Source organism: Phycodurus eques, chromosome 5 (genome assembly GCF_024500275.1).
Source record: "Phycodurus eques isolate BA_2022a chromosome 5, UOR_Pequ_1.1, whole genome shotgun sequence".
Classification (NCBI taxonomy): Eukaryota; Metazoa; Chordata; class Actinopteri; order Syngnathiformes; family Syngnathidae; genus Phycodurus; species Phycodurus eques.
The window spans coordinates 11,190,940-11,204,329 of record NC_084529.1 but is presented as its reverse complement, the minus strand read 5'-3'; the positions used below and the strand labels follow the sequence as shown (position 1 = coordinate 11,204,329).

The following is a 13,390-nucleotide window of genomic DNA, read 5'->3' as shown; positions in this document are numbered from 1 at the left end:
ACAAATTTTCACCGGCGGGGGGGGGGGGTGGATGCCGATCGCAAATTTTTGTCGAGAAAAATACTAAATTGGGTGCATCTGCGGTGGGGCTGCGCCCACCAACGGAGTGGCCACGGAATTGTCAGGCAGATGTGCTAACCACTACTGCAGTGTGCTGCCCTCCATGCAAATACTTATTGAAAATTCTCATGACTCTGCCAGTCACGGGCCCTTAGAATTGTCATCACTCCTCCCACCCCACCGATGTTGTTATTTAGTTTTTAGTTATTTGCATTTTATGCTATTTAATCTCATTAGTACCTCTCTTCTGGCCTAATTTTGTTAAGATTTTGTAAAGATTAAAGAGAGATTAAGTGGATGCAACACATCCAAGGACAAGGGTCAGTCACATTTCATACAGAATGAAAGATTTACAGTTCATGTCTTTACAGCAAGCTGGAGTCAGGAAGAGATGATGGTCGACTGGACAGGCTCAAGTGTACAAGTATACATGTTTAGATTTACAACGGAATGAGAGGACAGGAACAAATAAAGCATAGTGCTGCGGTGAACCATAAAAGGGAGACATTCAGGAGGAGCAGGATATGAAAGCTTCAAAGTGGGTTGATGGCTTCAAAGGGAGTGGTTGGATGTTTGACGTGAAAACACTCAGTTTGTATGGGGAGAGCAAAGTGACATCACTGGTTCTCGTCTCCCTGTCTTATTTACCGCATCTCCACAGTACTGTATTATTAAAACTACAATGAGACTATTTTAATAAGTCAAGTGATAGTAGACATTTGTGTTTATTGTTTCTAAATGTGCAAATATTACAATTACTTTGTTTTACTCTCTACATTCGAAAACAGAAATGTGCCATATACAAATACAATTGCGGTTGAGATTTTGATTGATGAAATGTTGAGATCTTGGGGATTTATGGGGCAGAGAAAACACGGATGGCAGGAACATAGAAGAATGGAACCATCCAGGATAAAAAACAATGATGGCAAAAGATTTGGAGAAGCAAGATATTCCCCAACATTGGCCTTATGTAAGAGAATTGTTTGATGCTGTCAGCTACCAGAATAATTTGTTGTGTTGGGCGGTACGGCGGCCCACTGGTTAGAGTGTCAGCCTCACAGTTCTGAGGACCCGGGTTCAATCCCCGGCCCCCGCCTGTGTGGAGTTTGCATGTTCTCCCCGTGCCTGCGTGGGTTTTCTCCGGGCACTCCGGTTTCCTCCCACATCCCAAAAACATGCACTTTAATTGAACACTCTAAATTGCCCGTAGGCGTGACTGTGAGTGCGAATGGTTGTTTGTTTGTATGTACCCTGCGATTGGCTGGCAACCAGTTCAGGGTGTACCCCGTCTCCTGTCCGATGCCAGCTGAGAAAGGCTCCAGCACACCCGCGACCCTAGTGAGGAGAAGCGGCTCAGAAAATGGATGGATGGACTCATTTCTGGCATTTAAAAATTCTCCAGCAAACAAATGAAAAAAAACAACAACATACATTTAAGGTTAGGTTATTAAAATGGGTATTGTATAATTGACAGTAAATGATTATTTTTTTAAATACACTTTTTATTTTGTACAGTACTTAAGTACATTTAATACTGTACTTTTTACGTTTACTTAAGTAAAAGTGTGAAATTCAAGCCTTCTTACACACCTATCAAACACCTTCCTACTTACAGCGTGAGTAAAAAAATAAATAAAATTAAAAAAAATAAAAAATGGGTTTTATTTTGAAAATATAAAGCGGGAAAAAAAGCGAGTGAGCGAGTTTGTGTGTATTCTGGCTAAGGGAAGGTGGTGCTGCTCGACATTGACAAACACCGACCAGAAAAACATCCGACAAGGAAAGTTTGCAAGGTCTAATGACAACTTTAAACTTGACACCGTATACGAAGGACACCGTCAGATGCGGATTTGAGTCTAACCGTCGTTCTTACTGCGTTGAGGGGTTTTGACGCCTTTATCTTGAAGATAGAATTTGAAAAGTTAGCGACTTGAAAATGGAGAGGCCAGCTGAGTGATAGTGGGGTGAGGAGGCTGGATTTGGCAAACTTGGGAGTCCTGCCCTGCTGCTAGCTTGCTAGTTAGCATGCTCAGCTTCGCCATCGCTATTTGGCATGAATAAGGTGACAATGAAACTTTGCTTTGTTATGCGACTTCAACTTTGTGTGCGGGCGCCTGTACGGGATACTCAGTACTGACCAATTCTATCAAAATACTCAGTTTCTGTCTTTGTTTGAGGAAAAGTTGAGCATCAGAAGGGCCTGGTTGCCCGGCTTAAACAAAACTTTTGGACTAATTCTCACAAAGGTACACATGACAATCTGGTCTTCAACTATGGAATAGAATTCACACCTACAACAATTGTATAAAATTGCTTTGAAAATATTGTCGTGTCTTTACATTACAAATAATCAGAGTTTTAGAACTGTATATAACCTACTGTTTGTTGCTAAATGTCACAGAACTGATACACGTATGTTTTGCAGTGGTGTTAACGACAGTTTTATGTTCTACGTTCCAGAGTGTGCATCTTCACTTCAACAGCTATGCCTATGAAGATATTGATGCTGACCTTGCCCCCGACACATACTTTAAGTGGAAACACTTATTGAAGTTTGCACTTGTCCTGAAGGCAACCAAGCTCATGTTTAATGTTGGATCCTGCAGGGCTTTCCTCCCTTCTATTGTCAGTGGGTTTTCCCCCTCAAGCCTCCCTGCTTACCCATGCAATTTGATCTCAAGTGCTCAAAATATTAGGTTGTCTGACATGAGCGTCAGATCTGATCTTCAGGCAAAGCAACAGATGGTGACATGGAGTAATAACATATTTGCTGGAGGGAGGAGACATCCAACATGTTTGTGATATTGAGGTAATGAAAATGAAACGTTTTGCATTAGTCGATGGATCTGATACATTCAAGATCAGTGACTGCTGATGCCCCCCTGTCTGAGTCGGGCCGCAGCCTGGACGACATTGAGTCGGCTGTTGCGGTGATGAGGCAGGGCTCCTGGTGGCCTGCGTGGCTGGCTGGGCTGAGTCCCCGAGTTATGTGATGGGGTGCAGGAACAGTAAGGTCCTCCCTGAGCCTCCAGGGGATGTTCAGTTGGACCTGGTTAAAAAGGTCAGTAAAGGATATTGTTTAAATTGCACTCATTATGTACAGCTGCTCAATCTACAAAAAAACTGATGCAAGTTTTGATTGATGCTGTCAGAATCATTATTATAATATACATTGCTGTATTTAGTACATTAATCCCCCCCACCGCCGGGGTTACGTTCCATACCACCCCCCAATAAGTGAAATACGCGATATAAAAATACCCTTGTTAAATACACCCTAGGCATGTTTTTATAGCTTTCACAGACAGCACTTATGTTTTTTTTTAAAGGGTTTTAAACAGACTTAAAACATTTAAGTATTTTGAGAGACCGTAAGAGCAATGGATAACACAAAAATATTCTACAGTGTAAAAAAAAAAAAATGAGTACCAACTGTAATAACGCCAAAAATACGCAATCTAGTGGGACTGCGAAGCGGAAACCACAATATAGCGGGGGTTGACTCTAGTTTTATTCTGAGCTGGTGTAGAACTGCAGTGCATTTTCTGAGAAGTACTTATATTTTACTTATACTGATGACACGATTAAAAATGGCCATGGTAAATAACAGTAAAAACAAGCCTGGGTTATTATTAAAATGGGCTTTTGGCTAAATTTCATTAACTGTGGGGTAAATTCTTTATTTTTAATTTGATGGGAGAATCTGTATCAGAATATTCTGAACTTCTGTTTGCTAGTAGGTGGAATAATGCTATGTGGAGATTGTCATGAATAGCTTTCCGTAGCAAATATCGTGTTTACCATCTTTAGACTGTTCACTCACCCACATTGACTCATTTGTTTAAAAAAAAAAAAAAAAAAAAAAACTTTCACAGGATGGGCATTTTCAATTGAGTAGTATGATTTTTGACAAAAGTAGTGCTTTGTTGCCATCTTGACAAGTGTAAACCATGTTAGGAGGATGTCAATTATACTTGAAGGTTTTTGCTATTTACGACAGGGCTCGGTCCCTATTCCCCAAGAATTGGTGTTCCTTTGTGAATAAGGTCTGAACCCTGCTGCACACAGCGAAAATCTGCAAGTGATGCCCCCAATAAGGGTTTATAATTGATTATAGGTGAAGCTCCTTAACTCATTAGATGTAGTTCCTTGGCACCAAGATGCCACATGATAGCGGCAAAGCACTACATAAAGTTCCTCAACTCACTTCAACATTGTTCCTTGGCACCAAGAGGCCACAAGATGGTGCCAAAGCAATACTGTTATAATACTGTTAATATGAGACAGGGCGTTGGCCTGAGCACAAAACAGTCAATAGGTGAGTTGTTTAGTGACTAACAGAGGATAAATTCCCCCCCCAAAATATAAGTGAACAGGCGAATATTTCACAGTTCACTGCAGCAGGGGAATACTGTATTCTTAACAGTAGCATGTATGTCTAAATTACATCGAATTTTAGCAATTTGTTCAAGTAGATGGGCTCAGGAAAACACAGATACATTTTAATTCTGTTGAAGTGATCACTCAGTGATGCCATGTTAATGCAATTTACTAATAAGGGTCTGTACCTAAATCCACGCTTGAGGTCATTTTATGTTTTTTCTCCTCTTCCTTACTGTGCTGTTATGTATGATTCATCTGGGACCGACTCATATATTTTCTTTCAGGTGGATCCCCCCCTTCAAACAGACATCTACAAGCACTTCATTCGAGGAGATGGTACAGCTAGCAAGGTCGGTGAGGCCGATGGAGTGGGAAGCGACAAGGCGGGCTCCACCTCCCCATCTCTTACTCAGGCACAAGCTGCCACTACTGTCGCCTCCACCCAACACCCTAAAAACCCACCTGAGGTGTCAGACCCTCAACGGAAAAAGGTGGCCAAATATCGAGCCAAGTTTGACCCACGAGTCACGGCCAAGTACGACATCAAAGCTCTGATAGGTCGAGGGAGTTTTAGCAGGGTTGTCCGCGTGGAGCACAAGAGCACTCGGCAGCCGTATGCCATAAAGATGATCGAGACGCGGTTCAGGGAGGGAAGGGAGGTTTGTGAGTCCGAGCTGTGCGTTCTTCGACGGGTTCGCCACACCAACATAATCCAGCTCATGGAGGTCTTTGAGACGGCTGAGCGCGTTTACATGGTAATGGAGCTGGCCACCGGAGGAGAGCTGTTTGACCGCATCATTGCTCGTGGCTCCTTCACAGAGCGAGATGCTACCCGGGTGCTGCAGATGGTGCTGGATGGCGTCAAATATCTCCACACTTTGGGGATCACGCACCGAGACTTGAAGCCCGAAAACCTGCTGTATTATCACCCCGGCGCCGACTCTAAGATCATCATCACTGACTTTGGCTTGGCCAACAGCAGAAAGAAGGGAGACGAGTGTCTGATGAAGACCACTTGCGGCACGCCTGAGTACATTGCCCCTGAGATCCTGGTGAGGAAACCCTACACGAATGCTGTCGACATGTGGGCATTGGGGGTGATCTCATACATCCTGCTGTGTGGAACCATGCCCTTTGAGGACGACAACCGTATGAGGCTCTACCGGCAGATCCTCAAGGGGAAGTACAGCTTCTCAGGAGAGGTGAGGAGTTGACAAACAACACGCATTGACAGTGTTTTTCATATTTAGAGGAAAATTCCACAGGTTGATTGTGTTTTTGCTGTATTATATATACATCCATGCACAGGTTGATTGTGTTTTTGCTGTATTATATATACATCCATGCAAGTCAGTCGCCTTTTGGCGAAATTTGCCGTTTTGAACTCAAAATAGGCCATTTACATGAATCTTATAGATCCCATGAATTATTCCTTGGGGGGTCGCCGCTGTCGTCATAGGCTGTTTCATACTCCCTGAACGCTGGCAGCTAGCGGTAACGGTACTTTTACTCTGTTACAATGATTGAAATGTCACTCGCTACTTTTATTTATCAATTATTGCTAATTTATCAACTATTTCGCGAGACTATGACTTCGACTTCCGCATTGGGCACTGTTTCCGGCAATCTAATTTAAGCACTAGTGACGTTAAAGTCTAGTTCATCAATCAAACAACACAAGAAAGTCACATGGCCTCAAACATGTTCTATTGGGCTTCCCAGGCATAGGTATTAACACTAGATAAGCCAGCCCGGCTGATCGTTGTGCCTAAGTGGCCACCATTTTGGGAAGGTCGTCGTTACCATGAAGGCAACGGCGCGCTACTCTTGTTTACATTTAGACAAACAAAAAACAACAGCTTTCATGTATTGTAGTATTTTTCTGGCACTGTCTGCCCAAACGTGGATATTTCAGCTCACTTATAACGTGAGAAAACACCGTGCAGCAAATTGAAATGTATTTATTTATTTTATTTATTTATTTAAATGGTTTGTGCTATTTACTCAGTACTTGAGTAATTATTTCACTGTGTACGTTTTACTCTTAATTATTTTTTGGAGGATTACTTTTTACTTTTACTTGAATCACATTATTGTCAAGTAAAAGTACTCTTACTTGAGGACAATATTTTGTTACTCTCCCCACCTCTGGAGCAGACATCCTCTATTGGTAGTCTTACGTTTAAGCACCGCTAGTACATCTTGTATTAGTTAGGAAACGTGCTTACAATTATCTTATTAGTTTACGGATATTAATGTTAAATGTATTGAGCGACAGAGCGATGTTAAGGATTATGTCATAACACAGAATGAACTAACTTCAAATTCAGAAATGGCCAATAAAAAGGACCAGCCACTGCTCTCTTATTTTGCCTTTGCTTAAATGCCATCCATTATTTAGCTTTTAAAATTACACTTAAAAAAAAAAAACTTCTCGTTAATAATTGAAGGAAACGCAACAAAATATGCAAATTCAGCCGGTGTGGTCTTGGCTACATACACAAATGTTTGCACAATTACATTTGACTGCTCATTCCCTAGATTGTGTGATGTGGTAAACATGGGGTACTGTACGCTTGTTTGTGAAACTTAAGGGCAATTTAACAGGAGTTTTCATGTAACATTAAACATTTATTTTAGTAACATTTCTCCTTTTTTTCTTTGTAATATTATGATTTTATTCTTTATAGTATTTTTTTTCTCAATGTGGCCCTAATACTCTTGTATGAGGAAGGTCTTAGTAGAGTAGAAGCAAATTGTGTATATGCATGCTATGCATTTTTATTCAGTGTTTGGTATAAGAGCTGATTATACTGTTTTAGAGTGTGTCAGTAAGCTTTACAAAGGCAGACTCTGAAGTTAATCTTTGCCCCACATACAGCCTTTCCAGCACAAATAATAGGCCAGAAGTTTTGCAATAGTTGATGAGAACCACAGTGTGAACTGTGTTCAGATGAGTGCAGATTGAAGCGCTCTCAGTGTCAGACACGCAAGACAAAGTCTACAACATTTTAATCATTAAAACCACTGAAAGGAAACCACAGAGCCTGGATGTTAGCCATGCCACAATGTATGAATACAGTGCCATGAAAAAAGTTTTCCCCCCTCTCAAATTATTTTTTGCATAGTTTCCCCACTTTAAGATCATCAAACAAATGCAAATATCAGCCATAGTAAACATAAAATGCAGTTTTTCCAATGGTGATTTTATTTATTAAGGAAAATAAATTAGGCTATTCAAAGCTGCTACGCCTGTGTGAAAATGTAATTGACAGAGGAGTTTAAGGTGGAGATGGAACTGCATCACGGATCAGCCTTGAGCCCTTTCCTGTTTGTAGTGGTGATGGATAGGCTGACATATGAGGTTAGACTGGAATCCTCATGGACCATGATGTTTGCAGATGACATTGAGAAAGCAGGGAGCAGGTGGAGGAACAATTAGAAAGATGGAGGCATGCACTGGAAAGGAGAGGAATGAAGATTAACCGAAGTAAGAGAATATATGTGCATGAATGAGAGGGGTGGAGGGGGAAGAGTGTGGCTACAGGGAGACGAGATAGCAAGGGTGGAAGACTTTAAATACTTGGTCAACAGTCCAAAGCAATGGTGAGTGTGGTAAGGAAGTGAAGAAACGGGTCCAAGCAGGTTGGAACGGGTGTAGGAAGGTGTCAGGTGTGTTATGTGACAGACGTTTCTGCTAGGATGAAGGGCAAAGTTTATAAAACAGTGGTGAGGCCAGCCATTATGTACGGATTAGAGACAGTGGCACTAAAGAGACAACATGCAGCAGAGCTGGAGGTGGTGGAAATGAAGATGTTGAGGTTCGCTCTAGGTTGGATAAAATTAGAAATGAGCTTATCAGAGGGACAGCCAAGGTTAGCTGTTTTGGAGACAAAGTTAGAGAGAGCAGACTTCGATGGTTTGGACACGTCCACAGGAGAGAGAGTGAATATATTGGTAGAAGGGTGATGACGATGCATTTCATACACAAGGTAAATCAATGTGCTTTACATGATTAAAAGCATTTAAAAACAAAGAAAAAACATCTTATAAACATTTAAAACAAAGACAAAATAAAACAATCACAACAGTGTACAGTGCAAGAAATATTTAAAAGTGGAAATCCTCGAAAAAGCATGAGAAAAAAAGAAGAGTTTTTAACCTGGACTTAAAAACATTCACACTTGGGGCTGACGTCACTTCTGTTAGCAACTTATTCCATTTGTGTGCAGCATAATAGCTAAATGCTGCTTCACCATATTTGCTTTGGACTCTGTGCTCCACGTTTTGACCTGGTTTATATTTCATGAGCATTTCTTTCATGTATTCAGGACCTAAACCATTTAGTGATTTATAGACCAGTAGCAGAACTTTAAAATATATTCTAAAGCTGACTGGAGCCAGTGTAAAGACTTTAGAATTGGAGTAATATGCTCTGACCTCTTTGTTCTGGTCAGAACTCTAGCTGCAGCATTCTGAATGAGCTGCAGCTGTTTAATGCTCTTTTTGGGGATTCCAGTCAGAAGACCATTACAATAGTCAAGTCTACTTGAAATAAAAGCATGGATGAGCTTCTCCTGGTCTGCTTGGCACATGCAAGCCTTCACTCAGGATATGTTCTTCAGATGTAGAAGGCAGTTTTAGTAATTGATTGGATATGACTGTTGAAGGTCAGGTCGGAATCTATTAGTACACCAAGGTTTCGGACTTGGTCTTTGTTTTTTTTAAAGAGAAAAGCGTAAACTCCAACTGGAGTATCAATAAACATCTTAAAGCACACTCAGGGAGGGCAGAATATACATACGCTGCACACTTGCTACAATAGGTGCGCGTTCAGGGTGCTTTTGAAACACAGGAACTTACTTTTACATACACTGTGCCGTTTGGTATTTACAGACTGAGCTTACTTGCATCCAATTACATTTAATTTTAATTTGATGCTGCATGTAAAGATATGAACGTCATTGAAGTCATTAACGTAAAATAGCTTCATTATACTGTATCTTCAGTTAAACTAAGAAACATATTTTTGGAATAAGGGAGGAAACCAGAGTACCCTGGAGAAAACCCAACAAGCACTGGGAGGTTAGAGCATGGATTTGAACCCCCAACTTCAGAACTGTGATGCGAATGTGCTACCCCCTCGGCCGCCATGCCGACGCTTTTGTTTGATGCCACAAATTTTTCTTCAGTGTATATTTGTTGTTATTAGCTGATTTGTAGTTCAGTTGCAGTTAAGGTAATGCTTTCTTTCTTCTTTCCTCAGCCGTGGCCCAGTGTGTCCAACCTTGCCAAAGACTTTGTGGAGCGGATTCTAACAGTGGATCCTAGCTCGCGGCTGACTGCTGGCCAGGCGCTCAAGCACCCCTGGATCGTCAGCATGGCTGCTGCCTCCTCCATGAAAAACCTACAACGCTGTATATCTCAGAACCTGCTGAAGCGTGCGTCATCTCGCTGCCATAGCACCAAGTCGGCCCAGTCCACGCGTTCCAGTCGTTCAACCAAATCCAACAAAGCTCGTCGTGTTCGGGAAAAGGAGCTGCGCGAGTTAAACAGACGCTATCAGCAGCAGTATAATGGTTGACGCATAACTTAGTGGGTGGACTGAAAAAGTCAAATAGGTACCCCCAAAAAGACACTCAGAAAACAACCTAATGGGTCAAAAGCCTTGATAAACAAACTTCGAGGAAGTACCTGTTGCCAGCAAAACTAGAATAAATCAAAATGATAATCCCTGAACTTTGAAGGGCATACTTTGCATAGCATTTTTTTCGATGATGTTTTACCACATTAGCATCATCATCTCTCAGTCAATCTGTCCGTCCTTTAACAGGATGGAGCACTTCTTTCCTGTTATTCTGTTGTTACTGTTATGTGTCTTGACGTATTTATTTATTAATGTGGGCAGTCTTCATTCAGTTGGTCACTGGAATAATGACCTTCCACGAGGATCTGTTGAACAGAGGTCGGGCTAATGAAGTTACTTAAGAGGAGAGGAAACATTCCCTCACACCCTCATGATTGATGACAATTGCTGTGAATTTATGTACTATTAGTCTTGAAGAGTGGCCGCTGGAGATTTGCAGCAACATCAACGCAACCTTGAAAGGCAAAAATCGTCTAGGATTATCTCATCTTGCCATAATTGCTTTGTTTAGTACTTATATTTTTAACCTGCCAAAAGATTGTGAATGTGATTTTTCTGTTCTGTATAGTAGATCCACACAACCCCACTCAAAGTGCCTTACATAGAAGTGTAGAGTCACAGTTGAAATTGCTGCTCCTTCCTCTTGCAATGGCTTTTGATTCTTAAGGTTATGTGGCCATTTAACTTGGTGTCCTTTATTCGTCACAGTATTCATGAGAAAACCTGCAAGTTGCACCTGACGAATTTAAATTTAGACCACCTTGTTTCTGAATGGTGTTGGACATTAAGCCTTTATCTTACTAATTGTAAATGTGTAATGTTTGCATTTATTGCCAAATAACGAGTGAAGGTATTCCATTGATTTGCTATATATATATATATATATATATTTTTTTTTTTACCTTTACTTGGAATGCTACAATGACGTTCCTATTTGTAAGTCTGGGTGAATATTGGTACAGCTGCTCCTAAATCATGTTAAGTTTCATGCTGTCTCGTAGTTTCAAAGTTTGACCCATTAATACACTCTTCACTGATGTCTAGAGCAAGAGAATCCACAAGTCCTGTGAGGTATACACCACTGAAGAATGAGCAACATTTGCAACTAAATGCCACTTCAACTTTAAATTACAATGCTAGCACATGCAACTATGCAGCTTTCTGTGTGAGGTTAATTGAAGGTGGAAATAGTACGTTCCCTCTTATTTGCACTTATACTGAAAAGCCTTATGTAAAGCAAAATGTTCCAACCAAATCCAGAATATAATTCGAATCCTATCCAATATATTATTTGTACCTAGTCAAAACCGAGCTAATCGGAACGTATTCATTAAAAAGAGGTTAGAATGGTCGAGGCACTGCGTTAGATACTGTAAATGTAAAAAGCCTTCATTTATAGGGCTAAAAACACTTTAATTTTTTTTAATGTTTTGAGCCCTGTTAAAAGATTTTTAAATTTACAGTATCCAACTGAGTGCCTGATCTGACCTGAAATTCTTTCCAATCTCTGTTTTGATGCATATTCCACCCTTGCAAGAGGACCTGGGGATACAGGGATAGCAGCAGCACTCCAGCTGCCCTTCATTTAAGAAAACTGATTTTGTGCAAAATTCATATTCTATAATTAAAACTTGTTACAAGTTGTTTTGAAAATTGAAAGGGTGCATGTTTGTAAAAAAAATAATGTCAGACCTGGAAAACAGTTTCATTCGACAGAAATTATTGGACACTTCATTTTTAACTGTTCAACACATCTGAATATTTCAAGTGTCGTCCAACAGTTTCCCAAATAAGGAGTTTTATGGTGTTATTTTGTGTTTTAAGTTCCTGAAGCACTTAATGGAGAAAATTAACTGATTCTCCTACAAGCACAGTATTATTCAATTGACGTATATATTTTTTTAATATGCTACAATTTCTTCAATGAAAATGTTGCTGTGATTTACAAAGAATTAGAAAGGCTGTTGTGAACTTTTTCAACAAATACTGGAAACAGCTGCATGAGCCATTTTAGCTGACCTCAGTGTTTCGATAAGTCTTTGCTTCCCTTCATTTTCTAGCACTCTCATTCTGTTGCATAAATGTGTTATCCTCATACACACCAGGTTGTGCTATCCTGTGAAATGTGTTTTGAGTGTCTTTCCACAAAACAGTAATTGGGGCTATCATAGGAACTGATATCAATACACTTGTCGACTCAGGCAGCTGTTTGATGCCTCATTTAGTTGCGGAAACTGCTTCTCATTGTTGTCATAGAGGAGTCCCCTTATAAAATGTCTTTAAAGTCTTACAAGATTGATTCCTCAAAGAATATAACGTTTTAAAACTATAAATCATTTGAAGTGCTTGAATTAGCTAGCTGCGCCAAGTACCTGGGAACACGTGCTGTTTTAATAACTAAAGTCCCTAGTTTTGCAGAATGTCAGCACAACAATACTTTCATGTCTTTCCATGTACATGTAATTGTGTGATTTGATATAAATGACAATGCCCTAAATGAAGTTGACAGCAGTTACCCAAAAGCATTCATTTTTGATAGTATATATAAATAACTTGTTGATTCTTCATTATCATTTTGTTGTTTGTCTGAAACAATGATGTGCCAATAAAAAAAAAAAATAAATAAAACATTGAGTTGTTGCTCCCAAATTTTATTTTTACTATTACCGTTACTAATGTATTTTCACAATTCTTTGATGTGTACACACTTTATTGTGACTACTACAGTGGGGTAAAAAGGTATTTAGTTAGATCAGATCAGAATTATCTTTATTTGCCAAGTATGTCTTAAAAACACACAAGGAATTAGTCTCCGGTAGTTGGAGCCGCTGTAGTACGACAACAGACAGTCAATTGACAGAGAACACTTTTGAGACATAAAGACATTGACAAAAAAAAAAAAAAAACAGTCACTGAGCAGTAAAGGGTTGCTAGTTATCTGGTAATGCCGGTACATTTTATTTTATTTTTTTTGACAATTATGCAAAAAGATGCAGAGTCCTCTAGCACTTAGAGCAGTTCGAATGACTAATATTGCAATAGTCCGGTGCAATGACCATTGTGCAAAGGGCGCCGAGACTTCAAGGAGTGTATGCGGGTTAAAGTGACGAGTAGTGTGATAATCTGGGACTATGTTGGTTGAGCAAATGTTGCAGATACCCTAACCCTAAAACCAAAGAGCTGTCAAAGGATACCAGAAACAACACTGTAGACTTGCACCAAGCTGCGAAGACTGAATAAGCAATAGGTAAGCAGCTTGGTGTGACGAAATCAACTGTGGGAGCAATCATTAGAAAA

General features: G+C 40.2%; 1 protein-coding gene across 2 annotated transcripts; it reads left to right on the top strand.

The window, feature by feature from the left end:
- The first annotated feature begins 1,784 nt into the window (after window positions 1-1,784).
- On the top strand, window positions 1,785-12,703 carry pskh1 (protein serine kinase H1). Of its 2 annotated transcripts, none has more exons than XM_061677476.1 (4): window positions 1,785-2,125; window positions 2,524-3,124; window positions 4,731-5,648; window positions 9,713-12,703. In XM_061677476.1, the coding sequence occupies exons 2-4, from the start codon at window positions 3,056-3,058 to the stop codon at window positions 10,028-10,030; spliced, it is 1,305 nt and encodes a 434-aa protein (XP_061533460.1). In that variant the 5' UTR covers window positions 1,785-2,125; window positions 2,524-3,055; the 3' UTR covers window positions 10,031-12,703. The 2 variants fall into 2 exon arrangements, with proteins under 2 accessions (XP_061533460.1, XP_061533461.1); XM_061677477.1 differs by having other exon boundaries at window positions 1,788-1,856.
- The last annotated feature ends 687 nt before the right edge of the window (window positions 12,704-13,390 follow it).